Here is a 26,946-nt window from a genome sequence, read left to right on the forward strand (position 1 = left end):
ATAATTGACATCTTTGCAATGTTAAGCCACTGTGCAATATTAAGTCATGCTAATTCTGTGTGATAAGACAAAATAGTGGTCCCTTAAAGATGTCCACATGCTAATCCCCACAACCTGTGACTGTGTTACCTTACATGGCAAAAGTTACCTTATATGGCAAAAGGATCTGGAAATGAGATTATCCTGGATTATCTGTGTAGGCCCAATTAATCACAAGGGTACAGTCATGCACTGCATAACGATGTTTTTGGTCAAGCACTGACCACATATACGACAGTGGTCCCATAAGATTAGTACCATATAGCCTAGGTGTGTAGTAGGCTATACCATCTAGGTTTATGTAAGTACACTCTATGATGTTCACACATGATGAAATCACCTTACGAGGCATTTATCAGAATATATCCCTGTCGTTAAGCAAAGTATGACTTTACTTATAAAAGGGAGTCAGTAGTGTCAGAGGCAGGGAAGGAGATGTGACAACTGTATCAGAAGTCAGAGTGATGCAGGGCCATGAGCCAAGGAATACAGGCATTCTCTGGAAACTGGAAAAGGCAAGGAAACAGATTCTCTCCTGGAGCCTTCAGAAGGAATGCAGTCCTGTGGACCCATTTTAAACTGATTTCCAGAACTGCAAGATATAAATTTGTGTTCTTTTAAGTTCTAAGACTGTGGTAATTTGTCACAGCAGCAATAGGAAACTAAGACAATCATCCTATGCATATAGAATAACTCTCCATTTATTTAGGTCTTATTTGATGTTATTCCTTGCTAACGGAAGCCTGCTATGTTCAGGTATTGGATGGACATGTTCTTCAGGGAAGGTTAGGACCCCTTCTCACCTCTAGGAGTTGGGTTTTATTAATTTAGGCCAATATTTTAAATTTCATTCTCCTTGTCAATGTTGAGTTTTAAAATGGGTGTGCAGCCCATTTTAGCCATGGGGTCTGAGGTTTTCTTCACTTTTTTAGAGAGCTTGAGAAAATTATGTACTTTCCTTTCCTCTTTTGGTCTTTGAATGTTGTTTGAGATGCGATGCTTAGAGATACTGCAGATATCTTATTTGCATAAGGAATAATCCTAAGAATAAACGCAAAACCACTCTGGGGAGCACAGAGTAACCCAATGGAGAGAACCCCAATGCCTGACTGTGGTGCAATCATTCAGCTGTGGAATTTACTGCTCTGCTGTTACCCTACCTCTGGAATCCCTTTTATGTGAAATAATACATTTTCCTTATTGTTTCAGCCAGTTGAGTTGAGTTTTCTTTTACTTGCAGTCCATAACATCCTAATTAATAGATAGAACAAATAAATACAAAAAAATAAAAAGTATTTATTCCAACATCCAGAGATAATTACTGTGATCACTTTAGTATGTCACATTTTAGTTTTTTCCTGCATATGTTTTTAGCAAAATAGAAACCTTTTCATGTTTGGGTGTATGTGAGTGTGCACATATATATCGTTTGTTTACTGCTTGATTTCAGTTAGTTTTCTGTTTCATTTTAAAACATCCTTTGCCAGATGATTTAATGATTTAATAATTTACATTATATTGAGATACCATAATTTATTTAGCCATTTCACTATTTTTGACATCAGTTTATACTAATTTAAGGTTATTGTATGTTTGGTGAACAACTGAGTACATAATACATAAGTTTTCCAGAATTTTATTAAGCATTTCTGGGGAAGGACACTTTATAGTGCATTTTGTTGCCTGATAACCTTTACGTTCAAGAATTTTCTTCTCACGCTTCACCTGACCATCTGTATTTCTCTCCTAGTATACAAAAATAAAAATGAAAATTCCTCCTTTATTACTTGACAGTGAGTTATTTTGACATTTTGAACATAATGAAACCAAATTATTTCTGCTTTCTGCTTTTTTGCCCAGTGTTTAACCTGGGCTCATTTTATTCTATTTTTTGAAAGTCTGATTATTGCTATTAGAGGAGAATAAAAAACCAATTCAGTTACTTTTCTCAGATAGTATTTCTAGCTATTAGAATAATGAAAATTAGAAGAAAAACACCAGAAAAGATATAATTTTACTCTGGTGAACTTATTTTCTGGCACAAATATACACCCAGAAGATTCTTCTTATAAAGTAATTGAAGGACACATTCTGAGGAGAACTATAGAATTAGTATGAGCTTTGGCTCCATAAGAAAAAAACCTCAAAGTTTTGCAATTTGTGAGGCCCACAGTGGAGGCCTACTCGTCCCAAATCGAAGTCTGTCTGGGGACAGCTCCAGCACGTGCACACAGAGAAGCCAGTTGTCTTTCATGTTGCCCCATTCTTAAATATGTAAAGACAATCAGGGATTGTCAGACAGTTGAAGAAAGTTTGTAGAATAAAAGGGAAAAAACTAAACAGATAAGTGAAACCTATAAGAAATGGATTATTTATAGATTAAGTTAGAAATGAACTTTAGGTAGTATTTTCATATTTACAGACTACCCTGAAGGTCTCCTCATTTGATATTTTCCCAGTGGAATTCCTATTGGTTTTTAAGTCTCAAACTTGTACAATAAATGTATCACTCAACAAAATAATTTTTTAACTGATGTTTACGTATGAAAAATTTATGTCCCCAAAGTTAATAAACCATTCTAAACAAAATGATATATAGGAAAAGTCTCGAGCTATAGTCCAAATATAGTTGTGTTTGTGTAGAACATCAAAATCACAAGAAGATGTTTTGAAAAGCATGTCTAGTGTCCACAAAGGGATGTGTATGCTGAATGGTGCTGACACTGAGAGAAGCATCCTGTCATTTTACCCATTCTTTGCAATTGTTATTCTTGCAGAGAAGACTGACTTTGAGAAAAGGTCAATGAAAAGATGTTGAAGGCTTCTTTAAATGTCACACTGAGAAATTAACAAGTACTAAACTTGTTCAGAATATCAGTCTGAAAAAGTTAATCACAGTGCTAACCTAGAAAGCATTCAGTTAAACCACTAGACATTGCTTGCTGAAAATAATTTGTAGGCTATACAGATACCATGATAAACGTTATCCTTGAACTTTGTGGCGATATTATTGCCTGATATCTCTTATAGCACCATGCAAGGAATTCTGTAAACCAGAGGAGAGTAAGTAAAGCTCCATTCTGCAATTTTTCATCCTAAAGGGTCAACTACCTCCCCTGAAGATACATTCAGGAGTTCCTACCCCAGAATGAAAGTGATAAAGAATCTCTGCTAGTTTCTGAGTTTTGTAGTTTACCTGAAACTGTTGTCCTTTTGCCACTCAGCTCACCTAGGATATCACTTTCCACAACCAATGACAATGATTACGCTTCAACCCTCCTCCGCTTTTAACTTTCTTGAAGTTTCCAGTCTGCTCCTTTCTTCATGAGTAACAGGTCATCCCAGATAATTGTGCTGTTCTTGTTGCAAATTTTACTTGCATTTTTCTAACATATTTATTAATTTCTGTGTGCTGGTTGCTATGCCTTGTTGGAAAAAAAATATTCGTGATGCACCATGAAAACGCTGCATACAGACCAGCATGCATACAAATCACTTGATAACAACCATTCTAATTGTTTTGCAATAGGGAGCAATATTTTAAGCATTTTACATCTAACTGATGATTTTGCTGTGTTTTAGTTACACTTAAGAAAATCTGCTGGGAGTTTAATTTGGCATTTTAAATAATGGGAAATAGGCTACCAGTGCATATTTTCACGCAGAATGTCTTCATTTTCATGAATGGATTACCGATGTTAAGTGGCAGATGTCTCGATTTAAGAAGATACTGACTTCATAAATCAAGAGCAAGCTTCTCTGAAAAGCAACATTTTGAGAATAAGGAAAAGCTCCTAAAAGTGAAAATATGATTGCTGAAGTTATATATAAATTTATAAGAACTGCAAGACAAAGACAAGAAAATCTCCATAATGTGGAGCAAATAGGCAAAGAGAATTTACAAAGCAAAAAATATATATAAACAAAAGATATAAACATAAGAAGATCAATCCAGAAATTCCACCATCTGATTAATAGGAGATTCACAAAAAATGCACAAAGAAAAGCATAAAGATAAAGGAATCAGAAGTCCTCAAATTCAAAAGGCACACACAGGGCCAAGGAGAAAGAGTAAAAAATATGCTTCAACATATCCCCATAACATTTTAGAATTCCAATTACAAGGAATCAATAAAAGTTTCCAAATAGTAAACCAGGATACTTATAAGGGAGCAAAAATCAGACTGATAATATAGACAAGTTAGCACAAAAATGGATGCTAAAAGTCAATAAAGTGGGTCGTCAACATTCCAAAGGAAGCTGATATTGAATTTAAAGTTAAATTATAATCATTTTCAGATATGCAAAAATTTAAAGAGCTTACTTTAAACTCGTTATTTTCAAAAAGTTAACTTGAAAAAGATTCATGCAGAACAAGAGTGAAATACAAGAAATAAGAAGCCATGAAATTAAAGAAACAGTGGAGAAGGAATTCATTGAAAATGAATTTCAAGATGACAGCTATAGAGCAGTCTTTTACAAAAAACAAAACAAATCAAAAACTGCCGTGATAAAAATTGAAAGTCAATAGTCTTCTAGAAGAAAGTCATAAAAGAACAAATACTGGAATTGATTTCAAGTGGTAAACATGTTATGTGAAAAGTTGAGATGTAATAGTAAAAGTAATGACAATGATGATGAATATGACAATGATGATGATAACAGCAATAACTGTAGCTAGCATTCATGAATGCACTTTCACATAGTGCCTAAACACTTTGTACTTATTATCTCATTTAATCCTCTAAGAGTCCTACGGGACAAGTTCTATTACCATCATCTACATTTTATAGATAAGAAAACCGAAGACTCAGTGAAGTAAGGTAATTTGCTTTAGATCACAGAGCTACCGAGTGGTGACTCCAGGATCCAAACCCAAGCAGTCTAATTCCAGAGCTCATACAGTAAACCACTATAGTGTATTGAAGAAGGTACATGTTTGTTCTTCCAACTAGAAAAAAGAAATGCAACCCAAAACTCCAGGAAAAATTAAATAAACAATAAAACTCTATACAAAAGTTATGGCACAGGTATAAAGCATATTAAAATATGACATGCTTTAGAGCAATAAGTAAATTCACAAGGATCATGACTATAAAATCAGAGAAAGAGAAATATATTTAAACATATATATTGGCTTTGTAGTTATAATAGTTAAATAGTCATAATGATGAAAATGCTTTTTATAGTTTTAATCTTCTATAGTTGAAATGTAGACCAAGTGCAGAAGACTTAGTATGGCTGTGAAACAGAATGAAAAGTAATCAGTCTTGAAAAAGTAAATGTAAAGTTATAGCTGATAGAACTTTGGAGGAAGAAGAGAGAAAGAGAAGGAGGAAGGAGATGAGGTATCATCTTACAAAGTTGGGGACAAGATAAACTGATGGAATTTGATAGACCAAGGAATACGGGTTTAAGTATATTACTTCATAAGTCAAAGGTAGAGTAAACTACACGCAAGAATTTAGAGAATACATCTCCCAAAACATTTCCAAAGAAGTTATTGAAGAGAGTGTTATAACTATAAGAAAATTAGAAGCTGTGGGGAGAAGCAGAGGTTGAAGGTAATAAAAGTGAAACAGAAGCCCATTTATCCTAGAAGGAAGTCAATATATATCATCTAAAATCAGTGAGTCAAGAATAGGCTATATAAAGCAGGTTATTTAGAGATGTGATGGTACCTGGCAGAAGAGTCAAAAACAAGTAGGTGTCAGGGAGTGGGATGGCAGGTGAGTGGCGCTGGCCCAAGACCTATTCTTTTTAATTGTAGCCCTTCTGATTTTGAACCATTTGCTCATAATTCTTTGATTTAAAAAAATATTTTTTAAAAGGAAGAGATAAAGAAATTGAATTTGTAACCAAAAAGCCCCCAAAAAAGAAGTCTCCAGGCCCAGGTAATTTCACTGGAGAATTCTATCAAATATTTAAAGAAGAATTAACACCACTTTTACACAAATTCTTCCAGAAAATAGGAGAGGGGGGACCACTTCTCAACTTATTTTATGAGGCCTTTATTACTCTGACACATAAACCAGACAAAGACAGTACAATAAAAAGAAAACTGCAGACTAATATCTCTCATGAACTTAAAACATAAAAATTCGCAATATATTAGCAGACAGAATCCAACAATGTAGAAAAAGAATTATATACCATGACCGAATGGGATTTATCCCAGATATTGGCAGAGGGACAGACAAAGATGAATGGGACAGAATAGAGAACTCAGAAATAGATCTACGTAAATTTGCTCAACTGATTTTTGACAAAGGTGCAGTCCAATGGAGAAAGGATTGACTGTTCAATAGTGCTGGAGCAACAGACATTCACAGTCCAAAATAAACAAACAAAAAACACAAAAAACTCCTCAACTTAAATCTCACACTTTATACAAAAATTCACTCGAAATGGATTGTAGACTTAAATGTAAATGTAAAACTCTAAAACTTTTAGAAAAAAACAGATGAGAAAATCTTCAGGGCTAGGTGGAGAGTTCTTAGAGTTCTTAACTGACACCAAAGCACAGTGTATACAGGGAAAAATTGATAAATTGAACCTCATTAAAGTGAAACACTTGCTCTACGAAAGCCCACGTGAAGAGATGAAAAGACAAGCTACAGACTGGAGAAAATATTTACAAAGCACATATCTGACAAAAGGCTAGCGTATAAAGAACTCGTACAACTCAGCGATAAAATGGCAAACAATCCAATTAGAAAATGGACAAAGGACATGAAGAGATATTTCATCAAAGAGGATACACAGATGGCAAATAAACACATGAAAAGATGGTCAGCGTTGTTGGAAATCAGGAAAATGAAAATAAAAACCACAATGAGATATCACTACACAGCTATCAGAATGGCTAAAATAAAAAATAGTGACAACACTGAACGCTGGCAAGGATATGGAAAAACTGGATCACTTATACATTGCCAGCAGGAATGCAAAATGATACAGCCACTCTAGAAAATAGTTTGGCAGTTTCTTACTGAACATGCAATTACCATGCAACCAGGAAATTGCATTCTTGGGCATTTATCCCAGAAAAATGAAAGCTTGTGTTCACATAAAAACTTGTACATGAATATTCATGACTGCTTTATTTGTAATAGTCAAAAACTGGAATAGCTCAGGTGGTCTTCAGTGGATGAATGGTTAAACAAACTGTGGTGCATACATAGCGTGGAATATTAACAAATATAAAGGGACAAACTATTGATAAGTGCAACAACTCTGATGAACGTGCAGGGAATTGTGCCAAAAGAAAAAAGCCAATCCCAAAAGGTTATGTACTACATTACTCAATTTATGTAACACTTTGGAAATGAGAAAATTTTAGAAATGGAAGACAGATTAGTGGTTGCCAGTGGTTAGGGACAGGGAGGGACAGAGGCAGGAGGGGCATGGGTGTGGTTATAAAAAGGCAAGAGAAGGGACCTTTGTGGTGTTGGGACTGTTCAGTATCTTGACTGGGGTGGCAGATACGTGAACCTACACAAGTAATAAAATTGTATAGAACACACTCCCACACACACATAAATGAATACAAATGAAATTGGAAAGTCTGAATAAAATCAGTAGATTGTATTCATGTCAGTATCTTGGTTGTGATATTTTACTGTAGTTTTGTAAAATGTTACCATTGAGGGAAACTGGGCAGAGTGTACAAGAGATCTCTCTGTATTATTTCTTACAACTGCATGTGAATCTACAATTACTTGATAAAATTTTCCATTAATAAAAAGAATGAAAAATGAACCAAGACATATCTGTCACAGTGATGGTGACATACCAAGCAATCCTCTTGTCCTTTAGGCAGCATCGTTTCAATCATGCAAGCCCAGCTGTCCCCAAGGGTTCTGTGCATCTGGGTTGAGCGTCTCCCTAAGCAATAGGCAGCACCCACATGGAATAGTTGTGTGCCCAGTCCGGAGAGGGGCAGGGTGCTGCTGCTCCCAGGCAAGGCTGCTACACTGGGCTGCTCTGCTGCCAAGGCCATCCGACCACTGTTGGAGCCCTGAGCTTCAGTCCCATCTGTATTAGTCAGGGCTCTCCAGAGAAATAGAATCAAAAATATATATACACAATAATCTCAAGAGAGATATTTACCATGAGAATTGGCTTATGCAGCCATGGAGGCTGAGAAGTCCCAAGATCTACAGCTGGAGACCCAGGAAAGCTGATGACACAGTTCCAGTCTGAGTCCAAAGGCCTGAGAACCAAGAGAGCTGGTGGTGTAAGTTCTAGTCCAAGTCTGAGTCTGAAGGCAGGAGAAGACCAGTGTCTCAGCTTGAAAACAGTCAGGCAGAGACAGAGAATCCTCTCACACTTGGCCTTTTTGTTCTGTTCAGACCTTCAACGAATTGAATGAGGCTCATCCACATTGGGGAGGGAAATCTGCTTTTCTCAGTCTACTGATTCAAATATTAATCTCTTCCAGAAACACCCTCATATATAGATTCAGAATAATATTTAACCAAATAACTGGACACCCCATAGCCCAGTCAAGTTGACACATAAAATTAACCATCACAAGTACACCCCCTTGTCAACTGGGCACTCATATGCATCTTTTTAAACCATACTTCATCTCCAAATAAACACAATAACATGGTCTTAATTCAGCCTAACATGATACAACTATCCTGTATACAACCAAAAACTCACTAATCTCTTCCCCAGAAGATGAGGTAAAGTCCTTGAGTGATGTTTACTCTTCTCCTTGATATCCCATAACTATGTATTTAAGACATAGAATTAGCAATACTTAAATACTATGATATCGAGTCAATACATCTTCTGTTACATGACAGAGAATAAGAGAGGGAAGAAAATAAATATATTTGCTTGATATATATATTAATATATATGCACACACAAACATATTCATAAAAAATAAGTAGGAATACACATGACAATTACACTTCTTGTTTTTGTAACTGGTCACATGGTTGGAGCTGGTATTTATATCTGCCTTCTTTCACTACCCATTCTATATTCCCTTTACTTTCAGCAATCACCTCTCCTGGTCGTGGTTCTTCACCTGTTGGAGTGACCCAGACTTTCAGGTTTGAGCCACTAGTAGTCCTGCCTGGATTGGGTTGTTACAGTTTTCCATTGACCTTAATCACAGGGCATGGTTCTATTAAGAGATGCCCTAAAGGATCTCTTATATTCCAGACATACTCTTTCTGTCTGATGTGTGGAGTGGTGGTCCAGTTTCCCTTTGGTAGTCAGGATCAATCACCCCAGCCAGCAGAGTAACTCTCTTCTTTAACCTCCACTTCAGTGGAATCATTGTTGTGTCTCCTTGTGGAAGCATTTCTCCCTTTGGAATTAAGACCTCTAGGCCAGCAGAGGATAAGGTTGAGGGAACAGGGAGCAAAATTTTGCTAGTGGGTCTGTAGGGGTAATAGTGAGAGGTGCTGCTTGCATTTCCACCCCTTGCTTCGTGGACCTGTGAATTTTGGCTATGAGAGAAACAGCCCATGTATGGGATGCTGATTCAGAGCATATACAGGCTTTTGAAGAACCCTGCTCAAGCCCTGCAAAATATTGCCACCTAGCTGGTGCTCTAACGGAGTCATCAAAAGGCCGTTTCACCATTCTATCAAACCCGCTTCTTTAAGGATAGTGGGGAACATGGTCAAGACCAGGGAATTGCATGAACATGGGCCTGTATCTGCACTTCTTTTGCTGTGAAGTGAGTTCCTTGATCAAAAGCAATGCTGTATGGAATACCATGGTGGTGGATAAGGCATTCCGTAAGTCCATGGATGGCAGTTTTGTCAGAAACGTTGCATGCACGGAAGGAAAATCCATACCCAGAGTAAGTATCTAGTCTAGTAAAAACAAAACATTGCCCTTCTATGATGGAATCAGTCCAGTGTGATCAATCTGCCACCAGGTAGCTGGCTGATCACCCCCAGGGAATGGTGCCATGTTGGGGACTCAGTGTCGGTCTCTGCTGCTGGCAGATTGGGCACTCAGCGGTGGCCATAGCCAGATTGGCTTTAGGGAGTGGAAGTCCATGTTGCTGAGTCCATGCTTAACCCCCATTCCTGCCACCATGGCCACTGTGTTCATGAGGCCATTAAGCAGTGACAGAGGTGGCTGGGGAAAGAGGCTGACTGGTATCCACAGAACAGGTCATCCTATTCACTTAATTATTAAAATCCTCCTTTGCCGAGGTCACTCTTTGGTGGGCGTTCACATGGGACACAAATATCTTCATGTCTTTTGCCCATTCAGAAAGCTCTCTTTACACACCTCTTCCCCAAATTTCTTTGTCACCAATTTTCCAATTGTGTTTCTTCCATGTCCTTGACCATTCAGTCGAATCATTGACCACAGCCCATGGATTGTTCTATACAAGTTGACATAAATTTAACCATCACAACACCTCTCCTTCTTCCTAGATGCACTTCTCACTCTGTTTCCTGCACTCTAGACAGGGCAGCAGTGTTTCATTTCATCGAGTGTCTCTTCAGTTTCACTTGGGGGAAGTGTCTTGCTAGGGTCTGAGTGTTTATGTTCACCCCAAATTTATATGTTGAAATCCTAATGCCCAGTGTTATGGTATTAGAAGGTGGGGCCTTTGGGTGGTGCTTGGGTCAGGGGAGCCCTCATGAATGGGATTGGTGTGTTTATAAAAGAGATCCCACTGAGCTCTCTAGTCCCTTCCACCAAATGAGAATACAATGAGAAGTCTGTGACCTGGTAGAGGGCCTTCATGCAACCATGCTGGCACCTTGATCTTGGACTTCCAGCCTCCAGAACTGCAAGAAATAAATCTCTGTTGTTTGTAAGCCCCCAGTACGAGGTCTGTTGTCATCTGGGCAGCTTCTCTCTTCTTTCCTCAGTCCAGCAAGAATTCTGGAGAAAAACGGCTCATCTTCTTCACTATCAGTTTCCTACTGCAGTCTCTCTACTGAGTCTTCCTTTGGCACCTGGCAGCTATAGGACCCTTCTCCCTGTCCCTCCACTCTGCAGGAGCTAGGACTTCTTCTGCCTCCCCCTAGCTTTCTCCTTTGCCCTGAGCCAGAGTTTCCTTCCCCTGGGCTGTTCTTCCCTCTTTCCTGCTACACAAATATAGCAATAGTGGAAAGTTCATAAGTCATAGGATAATTACCAGAGTGCTTTGTAATGGTCTTATGCTAAATAGGAATAATTATCAGGAGAGATGAGATTCTAGGAGAGATGGGCCACACATCACTTTTGAAATATTTAGCAACTATGGTTCTCCTCTTCAGTCTATATGATTTAAACAGGCTGGATATCCCAGTGTATATTGTATAAGTCCATTTTGGGGTTTTATAACTTCTTTAAAATTGCAGATGACTTATATGCTGGAACTCCAACAAATTAAACTAGATACAGTTGGAGCTGCTCCAGTTGAAGCAGGGCTGCAGCTTGGAGCCCCCTCTCCCTTCCCACTCTGGGCCTGCCCCTCTCTCTTCTTGGCAGCTCCTAGAACACCTCTGCAGAAACACAGGGCTCCGTGCAACATTGATAGAAAGCCTCAGCCTGGGTCATCTCTGGGAGGGCCTTCCAGCCAGGGCATTCCACGGTTCTGTTCCTCTGTCATTCGCAGCCACAGCTTGTATAGCAATTCTGATTTGGGCTATGTTTAATTTGTTCACTACTCTCCTACTATAGGATGTGGTTGAGGGGAATGAGGTAGGATTCAGGATTTGGTGAATTTGCTCATTAGCAACTGCCTGAGAAATATGTTGGACAGAACTAGAAATTTACAGGCTATATTGGGGCGAGGTGCATGGATTGTTTGAATATGGCTTGTTTATTTGGTACAGGAAATTAAGGTAATTATATGCCAGATCATTTTATAATATGTTAGACCACTGTTTTGAATAGTGTTTGTGTAAAGTAGCCTTTCCTTTATAAAACTGCAAATGTCTTGTTTACCAACCTTACAATAAATTCTTCACAGAGTGGTTATCTAATATCTAACTATCTTGCTAATCTAATAGTGAAAAATTTAATAGTGAAATTTAGTGAAAAATTTTCACTAGTGAAAATTAGATACTTTCATGTAATTATTAATTATAGCTCATTATACCATTATCTAAATTAATAAAAGAATTCTTTTAGTCTTTTCTACATATGAATACTCTGTTCTTTTCCCTCTTTTCTTTCCACTTGGATCCTTTTTAAAGTCACTATTACACTAGGGTATAAACATATATTGGCCAAATTGTTTTCAATTTCCAAGCGTCATTTTTAGCAATGATGAGATCTCATTTCTATTTGAATCATTGAGACCTGCACTGTGTATGGGAGATAGGGACAGGCATGGGAGGATAAGAGAGTGGACATGATTCATGTCCAAAGCAAAAAATTCATGTTCTGGAAAATAAAGTTGTATAAATAAGTTAAGGTTGGAAATAGAAGGCAATAAATGTTAAACCATAGCATTTGTTCCTAATCCAGTAGGCAAAGGGGGATTATTGTAGCTTCTTATGCAAGAGGCAGACATAGTAGAAATGGAAGCAACAATGGAAGCCAATTGTAATGGTGGGATTTGGACTGTGTTATCTTAGCATTAACAATATACACAGAAGGAACGTTGACCAGAGTATTCTACATTTTAGGAAATCTACCTTCCAGGGAAAAGGTAATAAAAAGAGAAGTATATCAAATAAGTTTACAGTCGGCTCTCCATATCCAGGGGTTCTGCATCCCTGGTGTCAACCAACTGCAGATGGAAAGGCCTACAATGGTTGCATCTATACTGAACCTGTACAGACTTTTTTTTCTTGTCATTGTTCCCTAAACAATACAGTATAACAATTATTCACATAGTATTTACATTGCGTTAGGTATTATAAGTAATCTAGAGATGATTTAAAGTATGCAGGAGGATGTCCATAGGTTATATGCAAATACTAGGCCATTTTATATAAGGGACTTGAGCATCCATGGATTTTGGTATCCATTGGGGTCCTGGAACAAATCCCCCTCGGATACGAGGGAGAACTGTACCTGGTTATAAGCAATAGTTGATAGCTAAGTAGCTTGAGAAGGGAATGTACTGGAAGGATGTTGGAGGTTCACAGGATCAGTGTGAAGCTGGAAGAGTGGGCCTGCAACAGGCAGGGACCGAGGGTGCCCAGAAGTCAGTAATTTAGCAGTGGTCTGCTAGCACTCATGGTCTGGTGAGCACGGGACCATACCACCACACGCCTCCCTTTTATCTTCTTCGCACTCTTTCAACAGATTAAAAGAATTGAGGTAAATTTGGTAACTTTGGAGCTGATAGAGTCTTTGTGAGAATCTGTCCCGTTCCTGCCTTGTCTTCCATAGTGGGGCCTCTTACCTAACCTGCCACATAGGGGAGAGTTTATGCGCCAGAGGAAATGGTGTTACTATTAGGAAACGCAGGTGGATGCTGGACAAAATATAACAAATAGCCATTCTAGGCAGGCTCTAAGAAACACAACTCTGGTACTAAAATCAGATAATCCGGTAGGAAAAAAAGGAAGGACATCTCAAGGAAACAGGGCCCTATATGGGGAATTCTAGGATTATCCCAGTTTAAAAATGTCATTTATGGGAAGAAATGTCACAAAGGACACATTTCTTGCAAAATAGCTTAGACCGGTACAGTTTACATTGGGCAAGCTAAAGTGTAGACGAGCTGACTGACGAGTTATCAGAGAGATTACCAGAATAAGGAGAGGAAAAAGAAAGGGAGGGTCAGTGATAGAAATTTAATGAAGGGCAGAGAAAAAACAAAACTCTTCAATGCCTATTTTCCTGCAGTCTTCCAGACCTTGAAAAGATCTCCAAATATAAATGGCAACAAAGATGGTTAGAATGAAAATAAAGATCCAAGATAAGTGAGTAGATAGCAAGAGCATCTACCTATTTTGAAAAAAACTCAAATCTTCAGCCTAGGTAAATTACATGCCACAACACTGAAGAAACTTGGAGATGTGATCAAGTAAACACTGTCAGTAATTTCTTAGAAAGTTGATTGGAGAAATGTCAGAAGTAATGAGTTGGGCAAATGCTGTCTGGTTTCATAAAAAGGGTAAGAAGACAGATTATAGAACTACAGCTTGGTGCAGAATTCTCAAGTGGATTATTAAATAAACAATTTATGAGCATGTAGATAAGAAAACTGCCACATAGCATGGGTGCATTAAGATAAGTGAGGGCGATGTAGTGGAAAGAACTGGATTCATTCAACCTGGGCTCATGCCCTCATTCTGTCACTAAACAGCTGTGTGGACATGAGCAAATCACTTACCTCCTTTGAGCTGCAATATCCTTATCTGAGAAATAGGTTATTGTATTAGATGTCTTTCGATGGGCAGTTTAGCCACGAAGGATCTATCAGCTCCAAGTGAGCAAAATTTACCTCAATTCTTTAATCAGGCTGTCTGATGATAAAAGAGCTGCCATTTTTTAAAGACAACATTCTATACTGGATGCTTATGTCATTTTATGAAGTACTCATGTCGGTCCTATGACAGGTGGGTATTATGAATCCCTTTTTACAAATGATGAAATTGGGGTTGACTTATAAGTATCACCATGTTTGTCCGCTTGGTGACCCTGGGAAACCAGCCACACTAAAAGAATGCAGAGCAGCTGCTTGTGGTGGGAACCGGCCCTTCTCCCACAATACTAGCTGCAATTATTTAGGTTATAAAGCTCCTAGGATGTCAAGGACAGGCACAGACCGGCCATCTGTGTTGGTCTGAGATAAGTACCGGGAGTTACAGTGCACGTACACACGCGATAACAGCGAGAAGGAAAAATACCAAAAGTTCCCATAGAGATGGTCTCTAAGTAGAAACATGCATAAAAGCAACTCACAATTCTGCTTGGGCGAGAGTGTCGCCTGTGGGGGTGGGGACGCCTTGCCCAGGACCTCTTTCGATGGGCACTCCTGCTTAGCCGTGTCAATTAAAGGGACTCTCCCCGGCATAAGGTCGTGGATGTTCTAAGTACCCGATCTGATGTTCTCCTCTCTCAGTCGATCTGATGTTTCTCTTTTTCGATCGATCTGATGTTTTCCTCTCTTGATCGATCTGATGTTTCTCTTTTTCGATCGATCTGATGTTTTTCCTCTTTTGATCCACACTCCTGACTAGCCGTGTCAGTCAAAGGGACTCTCTCTGGCATAGGGGCGCAGATATTGTGAGTGCGAATCTGTTGTCTCTCTCTTTCTCTCTCTCTCTCTCCCCCCGCCCCCCGCCATTTCTTTCCATTGTTATTAAATTATTATTTGCTTATCCTTATGCTGGAGTATACCTGTATGTATATAGCCTATTGTCTTCCTAATAAGTATATGCACTATTTCTCACTAAAACCAGCATAGTGGTGTCTTATTGAGCCGAAAGAATCCATTCCATAAGTCAATCCAAACATTGTGCCCCTTCTTCCCTCCCATGACACAACAGGGGTTCAGACTGGCTAACTAATAGATGAGATGAATCAAGATCAGCGTGTATCCTGATATCGGGAAATCAGTTGACCAAGTCCCCATGCTATTGTGATGGACAAGATGAGTAGATTTAGGATGCATAACACTACAATGACACAACTCTACAATGAACACTACAACAATAATTCTTATTTGTTTTGATAGTGATACCTAAAATGTGTTGCTAATGGATCCATGTCCATTTCCTGGAAAGTTTCTTCTGGTGTTCCTTTAAACTTGGCCTGTCCAACTTTTTTTTTTTTTTTTTACTTTTTTTAAAATCTTTTTTTAAATAAACAATTTGGCTGAAAGAATAGAAGAAATTCTCATCAAATTAAAAAAAAAAAAAAGAACAGGAGCAACATCCAGATGAATAATTTATTCACATATTCGTTTATTCAAGTATCACATCCAGAACAGGATTGGAGGTAAGCTAACTCATTCACACTATGATCAGTATTCAAACAATGAAATACGTTGGTATTGAAAGGAAATTCCTGCACATAGCATCTAAACTATCTTGCTGGACAAAGAAGGGCCTTAACTTTGAACGGAGTTGGGATTTGGGGAACTGGAACAAAGGTTGGGAGTGGGTGGGATTGGCTCTTGGGTAGTCATTTGGAGCTTCCAAGAAGGACTGGAAAGGGAGTATCTAGAAAAATATCTAAAGACATTTTTTTCCCTGAGTCACAGGATGGGAAGTAAGGGAATCTTGGGTTAACAGAAATTTTCTATTAAATGGACCCAATTCATCTTAAGTTGATTTCAAGTTCAGAAGAAACCAACCATTTGAAAATTCTAGCACAAAAGGCTGATGTAAATTTTGGTTACAGTCACAGAAGAGGGTGTTCAGACCCAGGGAGGCAGTATAATCCTCCCGTCTCTGCCTTAGCCAGAGCGTTCTGTCGCATCCTGAGCACAGCAGGTTCCCCTCTGGACCACGTAATTACCAACTGGAGAAAGTGCAACAGAAGGCATCCAGGGAGTTGACAGGTCTGAAAAGCAGTCAAATGAGGAACAGCTGGGGCAACAAGAAAAGACAGAAGTGACATGAAAGCTTCCTTCAAGTATAAGAAGAGCTGTTGTTTGGAAAAGATAGTTGGTTAATTCTGAAACTCTCAGAAAGCAAAACTAGAAGAAGTGGGTGGAATTACTGAAAAGCGCTTGTTCTGATGAGCGCCTCTCCAAAGTTGAACGGGGACAGCTTTAGAGGTTAAGAGCCTCCTAGTCACTCATTGTCTTCAATTCAATGAATGTTGGTTGAGAGCCTTCTGTGCGTGTTCTAAATGCTCGGAATACATCAGTGAAGAATACAGACAAAAATCCTCACTCTTGGAGGTTTACATTCTGGTAGGGGTGCGGAAACCTTCAATAAACAGTAAGACAAACCAATCAGTAAATTATAGAGTATGTTGGAATGTGAAAGAGTGTGGAGAAATAGCATAAGAGAGATGAGGAATGAGAGGAGGTGGGAAGGGAATGGGACAGGCTGCAATTACAGCTATGGTTGTCAGAGTAGGTCAGCTCATTGAGAAGGGGACATTTGAGCAAAGACTTCAGTGAAGGGTGTGAGGGAGTTATCTTGGAGAAGAACAAGGAAAAGCCATGTGAAGGCCCAAGGTGGGAGTGTGCCAGCAAGGAGGCCTCCTCTGTAGGTATTTAAGCAGAGCGTGGCAGAGCGTTTGTGAGAGAAGGTGAAGAGAGGATTTCTGCTTTTGGCGAGAGCTTGGACTACGTGATTTCTGAGGTCTCTTCTAGCTTTTTATATTCCCTGAGCTTATGATTCTCTGAGAGTTCAGAATAATTTGGTAGCAATGAGCAGGACGGATTCAAGAGCAGAGATGTCAGACCAGGCCTTACAAATACCAGTGGTGAGGGGGCCACACAGATAGTGTAAACATTTAAAAAATATTGACAATGTGTTCAGATACTTCAAAAATATTATGTAAACCAAATGAAACATGTTTGCAGGCCAAATCTTGCCCAGGGGCCAAAAATTTGAGACCTTTGCATTAAAGAAAGTGAAGTCAGATAAGAGTGTAATGGTGTAATCCAGATATAAAGTCTAGGACAGGAAGTCAAAGGAGAATAAAAGATAAAAGAAGAAATTTGGGAGTCTTTGATGAGAATTATTCCTTAGTTATGATTTGACAGGGAACCAAAAGGGGAGAAAAATCAAAAGTTACTCTGTAGTTTAGGCCCTAGGAGACCAGCTCACGCTGACTTTTCTCTTTCTCAAGCAAAGGTCACATTGATTTTTGTCTGCCTGTTATCAATAGCTAGATACTTACTTGTCCTCTCATTGTCTTATTTTTATACATAATTACATATAATTTAGGAGCTTAGAATCCATTTGGGGAGAGAAAATATCAGCCAGTGCAACCTTTCTCGATTATTTTGTGTCTATAATGTAATTATAGTCATAAAACTTTTAAACATTGGCTCAGAATTAACTGAAATAGTTAAAAAGAGACAGATAAAGCTTTTATTCTTTTTGATGATTAACTTGTCCTGTTTCCTTGCCGCAGGTGCCTTCATTTGCAAGATGGTGCCATTCGTCCAGTCTACAGCCGTCGTGACAGAAATTCTCACTATGACCTGCATTGCTGTGGAAAGACACCAGGGCCTTGTGCATCCTTTCAAAATGAAGTGGCAGTACACCAACCGAAGGGCTTTCACAATGCTGGGTGAGGCCAGTGACAACAATGTTAATGCCATTCTTCATTACAGAACAAAGAGAATTTCTTCAGAATGAACCATATTTATAAACAAGAAGAGGAGCTTCTCATCTGGCTAGTAGGCGTTTGGGTGTAATTTGAGGGTTTCAGTCCCCTCCCATTTACCTTCGCCTTCACCCCCTCTCTCCTTTAGGGCTACCCCAGCATGGAAAATCTCTCATTTCAGATTTATTTCTTGAGTTAAGTCTTAAACTTTCAAGCACTACTTTCAGCTGATCTAAGATAACCTATCAAAGGCGTCGCCACATTCACGTTCATTAGATTAGTAAACTGTCATCCTGAGAGAAGAGACCTCTAAGCCAAGATGCTCTGGTTAGGGCAGGTAGATTTTGACGGGAAGGCAGAAAAGGTGTTTTTAGAAAAGCAGAAAACAGGGGTGCTCCCCAGAGATGAGTACACAATAGCAGAAGGCTGCGGGGAGAACACTGGGTACTGGGTACTAGAGATGCTGACAAGACAAATTCCATGCACGTCATAATTTCACTTCAGCTTGCTTAACAGTTCCTGGGTCAGCAGGTCGTGGTGAGTGTGTACCTCATGTTAAATGGTTAATTTGAAGCAGTGTCCTAAAGCCTATCACAGTAAAATGGAAGAATTTCTCTATTCAGTAGTTATAATTGAGCCATTTAAAACCTTAATGTGCTTCGCAGTGGTCTGAATGTGTTATAGCTAAATAATCAGACGTTTAGAAAGCGACTAGAGCAATAATCAAAGAGAGCAATTTTTACTAATATCTCACTTGAGAGGAGTGGGTAAAAATTTATTTCTGCAGTTAATAATTTAGCCAGCGTGGGATAGTGGAATTACGGAAAGGACTCCTGAAGGCTTTGCAATGCCAAACTCATTTTAAATAGTTTGAAATGAATAGGTAAACCATAGGGAAAGACTTGTTAGGTTTAGTTAGTTATTTTCAAATTCATGTCGCATCCTTCCTGCAAAGAATTCAAAGACCTCTTGGCTTTTAATAATTGACGTCCTTCTACCATCAGAACATCTGAAAACAGCATGTGGGTGTGGAAAGAGTTGGAAAGGAATATGTGGAGGAGGGAAGTCATTCAAAAAAGAAAGAGAGGTAGAGGGAGCCTCAACATCTGAAAGCGAATTTGATAATAGGCAGTCAAAGCAGTTCCTCCACAAAAAGTAGTAGGAGACAGGAAGGTTTTCTTAATCAAGGAGATTCATCTCCCCATGGGGGCTTTAGTGCAGGGTTGCCTGACTTCCCCCTCCAGCTCTGTTACACAGGGACCTAGCCATGTCTTCATGCCCAGTACCTCCTTCTAGCTGAGACTGCCTCACCCCACGCCCCAGCCAGCAGAGACCTGCTAGACTTTCTTGCCCAGAAGTGCTCACAGATTCTATCAGTATTGTTCATGTAACCCTAGTCCTTCTATCCCTGAACAGGCAGTGGATCCAACAGGACTGGCGATGAGCTAAGCCAATTAGACTCAATTCCTCCAGAATTTCTACTAAAGATTGAAAAAATGATGAGACATAAGATAAAATGATTGGACTTAAGATAATATGAATACAATTGGACTAGAATAAAATAGATGTATATGGTGATGTGGACAAAAAGAGAGAGAGAGAGATTTGTGAGCCTTAGAACTATCTTGAATCATTGAATCGTAATGACTTTCTATAGGCAGTGCCAGTTCATGTGTTTCTTTATAATAAACACCAATTATGGCTTAAGTGAGTCTCAGTTCCTTGAAACGGAAGGCAATACACTGTTTTCCTAATGGTTCCACTCAATATAGAAAGAACAAGTAGAGTTTGAGCTGGGAAATTTTCCTCAAAATTGATGTCGGGGCTCTTGGTTCTGGCCTTGTCCTAGTCTGTTAAGATTCTCTTGTTCCTTGCTAAGGACACTTCATTAACGCAATTTTCTCAACAAACTCGTGGAAGACAGGGAATTTGGAAAGAGCACCCTGGTTTCCAATGTTATGTTTGTTTTTTAAATAATAATGCCCATATTATGATACTTAAGATAAATGTACTTTCAATTTTAAGAAGAAATTATAGGAAGTAATCTATATCGTGTTTAAGTTATTCATCCATTCAACAAACAAAGAGTAGGTGCTTGATCAGCACCTACTGAAGGCCAGGCATTTTCCTTGGAATCTTGCTGAGGAAACAAAAAAATAAAAGGCACTCTCCTTGCCCTCAAGGAGCTCCGAGAACATTGAGAAGAAACAAGTGAGGACAAGAAAGGTGCCACTCTAGAGGGCACATAGAGACAACAGGGAATTAGTGGTCGGTTCTATCTGGAAGTGGTGGGGGCCTCAGAGATTTCCTAGAGAAGGTGACTTTTGAGTCAAGTCCTGGAAGATGAGTCCACAGGTAGACAGTGGGGATAGGGTGCCAGTACAGAGTGACAGTGTCAAGGCATGGAGCAGCACAATGCATTCTGGGGTATGAGGACTGAAACCAACTCCGTAAATTCCTCTTAGAGGACTCAGTGTGAAGAACATGGATGGAAATATAAGAGGAGAGAGAGAGGCAAGTGAGATCACAGAGAACCTCGGGGACCATGTTAAGAGGTTTGAGTTTTATCTTATAGGCAATGGGACACTTAAAGAGTTTTAAACATTTACAACATATTTCAGGAAGACTATTCCAGCAACAATTTTGAGGGTAGGGAAAGACTGGAAGTGAGAACCTGTGAGGAGACCTGCACTGCTCCAGGGCAGAGATGACGGGGCACATTGAGTATAGGGAAGCTTTGTGGTTAGAGAATTAAGCACGGATGTATTTTGTTTCACTGAGTCATATTCTGACGATCATAACGTTTTTACAGGTGTGGTCTGGCTGGTGGCAATCATCGTAGGATCACCCATGTGGCACGTGCAACGACTTGAGGTAGATTCGGGGCTGGGACTGGTACTCAAATTATTGAAATGTTTTCCCATTCCTCTTAAGTATAATCATTTTCCTTCCTGCAAGAGCCTTACAGCAAATTTGTATGATCTCGATTATTTCACTGGAGATTTTACAAGGGGACTAAAATAATTTATTTAAAGATGTTTTTCCTTTACTTTATCTACCTCTTCCTTGATCTTATATTGTTAAGACTTTAACGCTTAAAATAAAATTTACCAGGGTCACTTTCTACTTTTTCCTGCCAGCTGAACATACGTTTCCTAGTGTCCTCTGGTGTCTTGTTACATTTTAAGAGTTCAGTGGTCCTTCTAGATTTTTCTTCTGTTTTTAAGTCACAAAAAATTTGAAATTGATTGTCTACTTATTACTTGATTCTCCTTCATAAGTCCTTTCTTACCTGCCTCCTATTCATTGAGAAATTGAAATTCGAGTTGGAAACATGTGAGATCATCTTATCCAGCCTCTCCCCTTCCCCCTACCTTGTCAGATGGGCCCAGCCTTGTGTGGTGAGTTGCAGTGAAGGGAGCACCGTGCTGTTTTTTTTTTTTATTTATTATTATTATTATTTTTTGTGTGTGTGAGGAAGATCAGCCCTGAGCTAACATCCATGCTAATCCTCCTCTTTTTGCTGAGGAAGACCAGCTCTGAGCTAACATCTATTGCCAATCGTCCTCCTTTTTTTTTTTTTCCCCCAAAGGCCCAGTAGATAGTTGTACGTCATAGTTGCACATGTGGGCCGCGGCCTCAGCATGGCCGGAGAAGCGGTGCGTTGGTGCGCGCCCGGGATCCGAACCCAGGCCACCAGCAGTGGAGCGCGCGCACTTAACCACTAAGCCACGGGGCCGGCCCTACACAGTGCTGCTTTGAGTGACCCAGTCTATCCATTGGGGCGTACATTAACACGTCCTGCATAGGTGGTCTAGTGCAGACAGTAGTCTTTAAAGACAGGAGACAGTTGCACACATACCCCCTAAGATAATTTTTTGAACTATGTATCCTTTTGTACCTTTTTTAAATTCACGTAGTCAAATGTGAAACTTTACTGGGCACGCAATGTCCATTGGCAAGGATATCAAATGAGCCCTCAGGGAAGGAGACATTTAATGCCTGGCTTGATTTTTAATGTAACTGGCATATTGAATGAGCTGGACTCCATAGGTGAGAGCAGAAAGCAATTTTATTCTATCCCTTGCTACCTATGAAAATGCAATCTGACGACTTCCAATCCTCTAGTGAAATGCCGTGGATGAAGCCTTGAGCGAGCCCTACGACTCTTCCAGTCATTCAGATAATAAAATTCCTCTGGTCGCTTTCAGTCACAAGAACAGTGACTAGTCACAGAACAGGGTTCGTTCCATTATTAAAACGTCCATGCCAGTGTCACAATCATATAAATCCATATTCTCAATCGATTTAAAACATCTTCCTTCCACCAGCTTGAGCCATTCGGGAGCCTAGAATCCTGCAATATGGAGAGGGGATGTGATTCCTTCTTCTCTGCTTCTTTACCTGGTGTTTCTCTTGCTCTGCCCCCTTTCGGTTGGCTGCCTCTGGCTCTTTGGGAGATGCTGAGGAGAGTGGGGAGGGGCAGGTGTCCTCTGGTGTCAGTGCCCTCTGCATGTGACTTGCCCATGATTGAATCTTTACTTTGTGGGTTTCTCGAAGATAACACCACTGAGGCTTCTGACCGCTGTTCCCTTCTCCAGCCGGCGACTCATGGAAGACCCTTCAGCTTCCGCACAAAACTGGATGCGGCCAGCTTCTCTCTCTGAGGCTGTCCTGGTGTCCAGCAGCAAACTCATACTGATGGAGCCTTTTATAAATGACCCAACGCGGTTCCCAATTGTGGGGGCTAATTCTCGCCCAAAGAACACAAAATTATTTGTCCATTTTTTAATAAAATTATTTTATCATATGCTCTAAATATATTTTAAATATATAACTCATTGTTATGCATAGAAAATGCTATAATCTAATTGGCAAAGCCAGTCCTCACTGTCAGACAGATCAGCTAAATCAGATTTGCTTTCTGTCAGGAAAAAATATGATTTCATTCATCAAATCAAATAAGTGTACTAAGATGCATCCCCACGGCCAGCTTCTCACTCCTAAATTCTACTAGAGTGAGTACGAGCATGCACAGAGCCTGGATTTCACACCTGGATGAAATAAAGCACCACTGACTTCATTTCCACTGATGTTTTTTGCTTTGCTCTCACTGAACTGTCTCTCAGGAGTGGTGCATTTGACAATTTTCAGGGGATGGAAGCAACGAGGTGGTTAAATTAAAATTGTGATCACTTCTGCCCCTTCACTGTATGAAAAATTTGTATTCACAACATCCTAACACCGGTCAAAATACCTCTTCTCTAATGCCAAGCTTTACCCTGAATAGAAATATATTTAATACAGGGGAAAGCACAAAGCCCATGGATTTATGGTGCCTTGATCAAGGTGGCTTCCTTGACATCAGTAATTTGAACCATCTCTTTCTTTGGTGCCCCATAGTGAGATTGGGGTTGGGTGGGAGACATGACTTATGTAAATTGGAAGAGGTGATTATGAGAGAGAAACTGGGAGTGTATACCCAGCATGACACTACAACCTCAGGCATTCTCTCAGGCAGTGGAATTTTTGAGAAGTGCACATTTGGAAATAGAAGGTCTGAAATTGGTTCCCATAAAGCCATCTGGGCGTATCCTCACAAAGTTTTTGCTTGTCCCCAGGACAACGTGCACCTGTTTGGAGAATGCCATATGTGTCAATATGTGGCCCCCATGGTTGTTGGCCCTGTTGGGCTCTGCCTACATGGAGTCAGAATGCATTTCACTTTAATATCCTATTCCCGGGGAGTTTGGGTCTTGAAATCATTATTCAATATGTGTTTTCATTCCTAGTTGTACTGTAAATAACGCCTAGATCAGAACTTGAATTTTCTTACCTTTGATGAATATACCAGAAAGCTTTTCTCCCCAGTTCAACTGACTTTCAAGGTTGATGATAAAATTTGCTGGGAATGGAGGCAGAAATATGTCTAAGATCTAAATATTGTACATCTGGAAATCTTTGGAGTGACTAAAATGACAATAGTTTTGACAAATTCTCTAACTTTTATTCCTATTATCTGGAAAAATGGCTTCTGAATCTACTTTAAATCTTTAGTTTGTCCCTTACTAGCATGTGCTATTATTATTAATATTGTTATTAATAATTTTTTGAATTCATAAGATGAGTCTGTCAGAAATAGTATTAATAGATAGACATGGCCTTTCTGTAAAATATATACCTCAAAGTTGGGGTCTGAATATTTTGTAGATTAGATATCCTTGTAGATTGACAATAGTTTGAATCCCAATTTCTCATTCATCTCATAATCTAAAAGCCACCAGTTGCCTTTCTGAAATCTTTGCAAGCAGCCTGATCATTGCAATCTGAAATCACAGCAACATAATACAGACTTTTAGTGCTTCTCAGTTGGAAGAAGTCTGACGCCTTGTCAAAATTTGTGTCTTCAACAAGTGAGGAAGCAAAATAATGTAACACTAAACTAGCCGGCCTGCAGTACAAAATATTTTTTTCATGCCTGATCTGGTCATTGTAGTGCTCTTTCACCCAGTTGGAAACTTACAATTATAAGATAAAAGTTGAGATAGACAAGAAAATAACAGGCTATGGTCCTCAATTCCATTTAAAATAGGAAAGAAAGTATAAAACTCTTAAGAATTTAAAGTAGTGAAGTGTAAAAACCACACTCCACAACAAAAGAACAATCAAAAGTTTATCTCATTTGAAGTATGTACCCATGGTTAATATGTAAGGATCTGAAAAATGCTGCATTACAATAGTACTTGGCTATTTTCTGTTCTTTTGATGCTGACTACTGGCTCTTCCAACTGAATTATTCTTATTTTAAAGATTAAATATGACTTCTTATATGAAAAAGAACACATCTGCTGCTTGGAAGAGTGGACCAGCCCTGTGCACCAGAAAATCTACACCACCTTCATCCTTGTCATCCTCTTCCTCCTGCCTCTTATGGTGATGCTTATCCTGTACAGTAAAATCGGTTATGAGCTCTGGATAAAGAAAAGAGTGGGAGATGGCTCGGTGCTTCGAACTATTCATGGAAAAGAAATGTCAAAAATAGCCAGGTCTGTTTAATGAAATATTCACCTCTGTTTAAAATATTTTTAATTAGTCGTGCTGGGAGGGGCAGTGGCCAGAGATCTCAGAATTCCTGGGCAGTTTAGTCAAAGTGTCATTTGTAATTCATGTTTAGCACATGGGCTGACTTTAAACTTTTGAGATTTTATGTATGGTGGGAAGAAGAAACATTAACAGCTCCCGACTCAAAGGGGAAGCCACCATTATAGATAGAAACTTACTTGGAATTTAGAAAATTGTTACATTTTCATCTATGTGTCAGTACAACATGATAGGAAGAACTGTGGGCTGATGTCAGGACCCAGTGGTCCTGGGTGCTCTCCTCTCTCTGCTACTCAACAGCCACATGATGTGGATAAGTCTCCTTGCTCTAAGGCCCCTGCTTTCCTCATGTACACCAGGGAGCATAATCTCCATCGTTACTTCCTCCTACCCAAGGATGATGCTAAAATACATGAGATGATATGTATGAAAATCTTTTGGAAACCAGAGTATGCTGTTTACTTTAAATTATTATTAGTGATATATTTTATTTTTACCTAAGGGCTTTCCTTTCTGATCATATTCATTAATAGAAATTTTAAAATGCACTCTACTGCTTGTGGTACCTACAGTCCATGTGGTTTATTTTATAATCCACACTGAATGGCTATTAAAAACAAAAACAAAACGTTATAAGGAGAAGACTAGTGGTTTGCTGAGATTTTTATCATTTCTTCGAGTGTGCAGCGACCTCTAGTGCCCAGTTTGGATAAAGAAATCCTCACTCTGTACAGGGCGCTGAACCCTGTAGCACCCTGGGACTTACTGCTGATTTAGCTCTCCTACTTCCTTGGAAGAAAGGGCTACCATGTTGAAATAAGAAATAATTTGAATTTGAATTTTTATAAACTTAAAGCACCATGCAAATATGTAACTCTCTTGCAAATGTTAATCTCCTTTACAGGAGTAATGGAGAAAACTAGTTTGAATCCCTGGTTAATCATATGATTTAAATATATAATAAAGGATTACATTTTAATTCTATCCTGAAGGATTCCCATATTTGTCTGTCTCAGGCATAAGTGCCCTTCCATATAAAATGAGTCAGAGCTTAGACACTGAAGTTAGACTGCGTAAGTTTAAATCCAAACCGGCTCTTGTTAGTTTAAATCCCTTACTAGCCATCTGACTTGGCAAATTACTTAACCTTCTCTGTGCTTCAGTTTCTGTATCTGTCAAATGGCTTATTGGGAAGATTAATGACATAATCCATGCCAGGCATCTAGCAGAGCATTAGATCCATATGAGCGTATATGATAAGGATGTTTATAATATGAGAAATATAGGGATGAGGGTAATAGCAATGGGAAAAGATGATAAACAGCCCACAGTTAACCCAACATGAGTTTCATTAATATTTGAGAAGTTATGGTTGAGAGATCTAGGCTCAAACTTTATCTAATAGCTTTGCTATCAATCTGACACATTTGCCAAGGAGAATTTAACCAATACAATGTATATCCTTGTGAGTCCAGGAAGAAAAAGCGAGCTGTCATTATGATGGTGACAGTGGTGGCTCTCTTTGCTGTGTGCTGGGCACCTTTCCACGTCGTTCACATGATGATTGAATACAGTGAGTGCTTGTCATTCTCATTTGATGGAAGTTGTAGTTCATTTCCTGCTAGA

General features: G+C 39.2%; 1 protein-coding gene across 1 annotated transcript in view; it reads left to right on the top strand.

Moving 5' to 3' along the window:
* QRFPR (pyroglutamylated RFamide peptide receptor) overlaps positions 1–26,946 on the top strand; it is a 49,493-nt gene that overhangs the window by 19,826 nt on the left and 2,721 nt on the right. Inside the window, exons 2-5 of the mRNA XM_004426533.3 lie at positions 18,025–18,183; positions 21,032–21,093; positions 25,030–25,265; positions 26,796–26,893. Of these exons, the coding sequence (XP_004426590.1) occupies positions 18,025–18,183; positions 21,032–21,093; positions 25,030–25,265; positions 26,796–26,893 (555 nt within the window). The remainder of the gene's footprint in view (positions 1–18,024; positions 18,184–21,031; positions 21,094–25,029; positions 25,266–26,795; positions 26,894–26,946) is intronic.

Source organism: Ceratotherium simum, chromosome 12 (genome assembly GCF_057802395.1).
Source record: "Ceratotherium simum simum isolate JZ-2026a chromosome 12, ASM5780239v1, whole genome shotgun sequence".
Taxonomy (NCBI): Eukaryota; Metazoa; Chordata; class Mammalia; order Perissodactyla; family Rhinocerotidae; genus Ceratotherium; species Ceratotherium simum.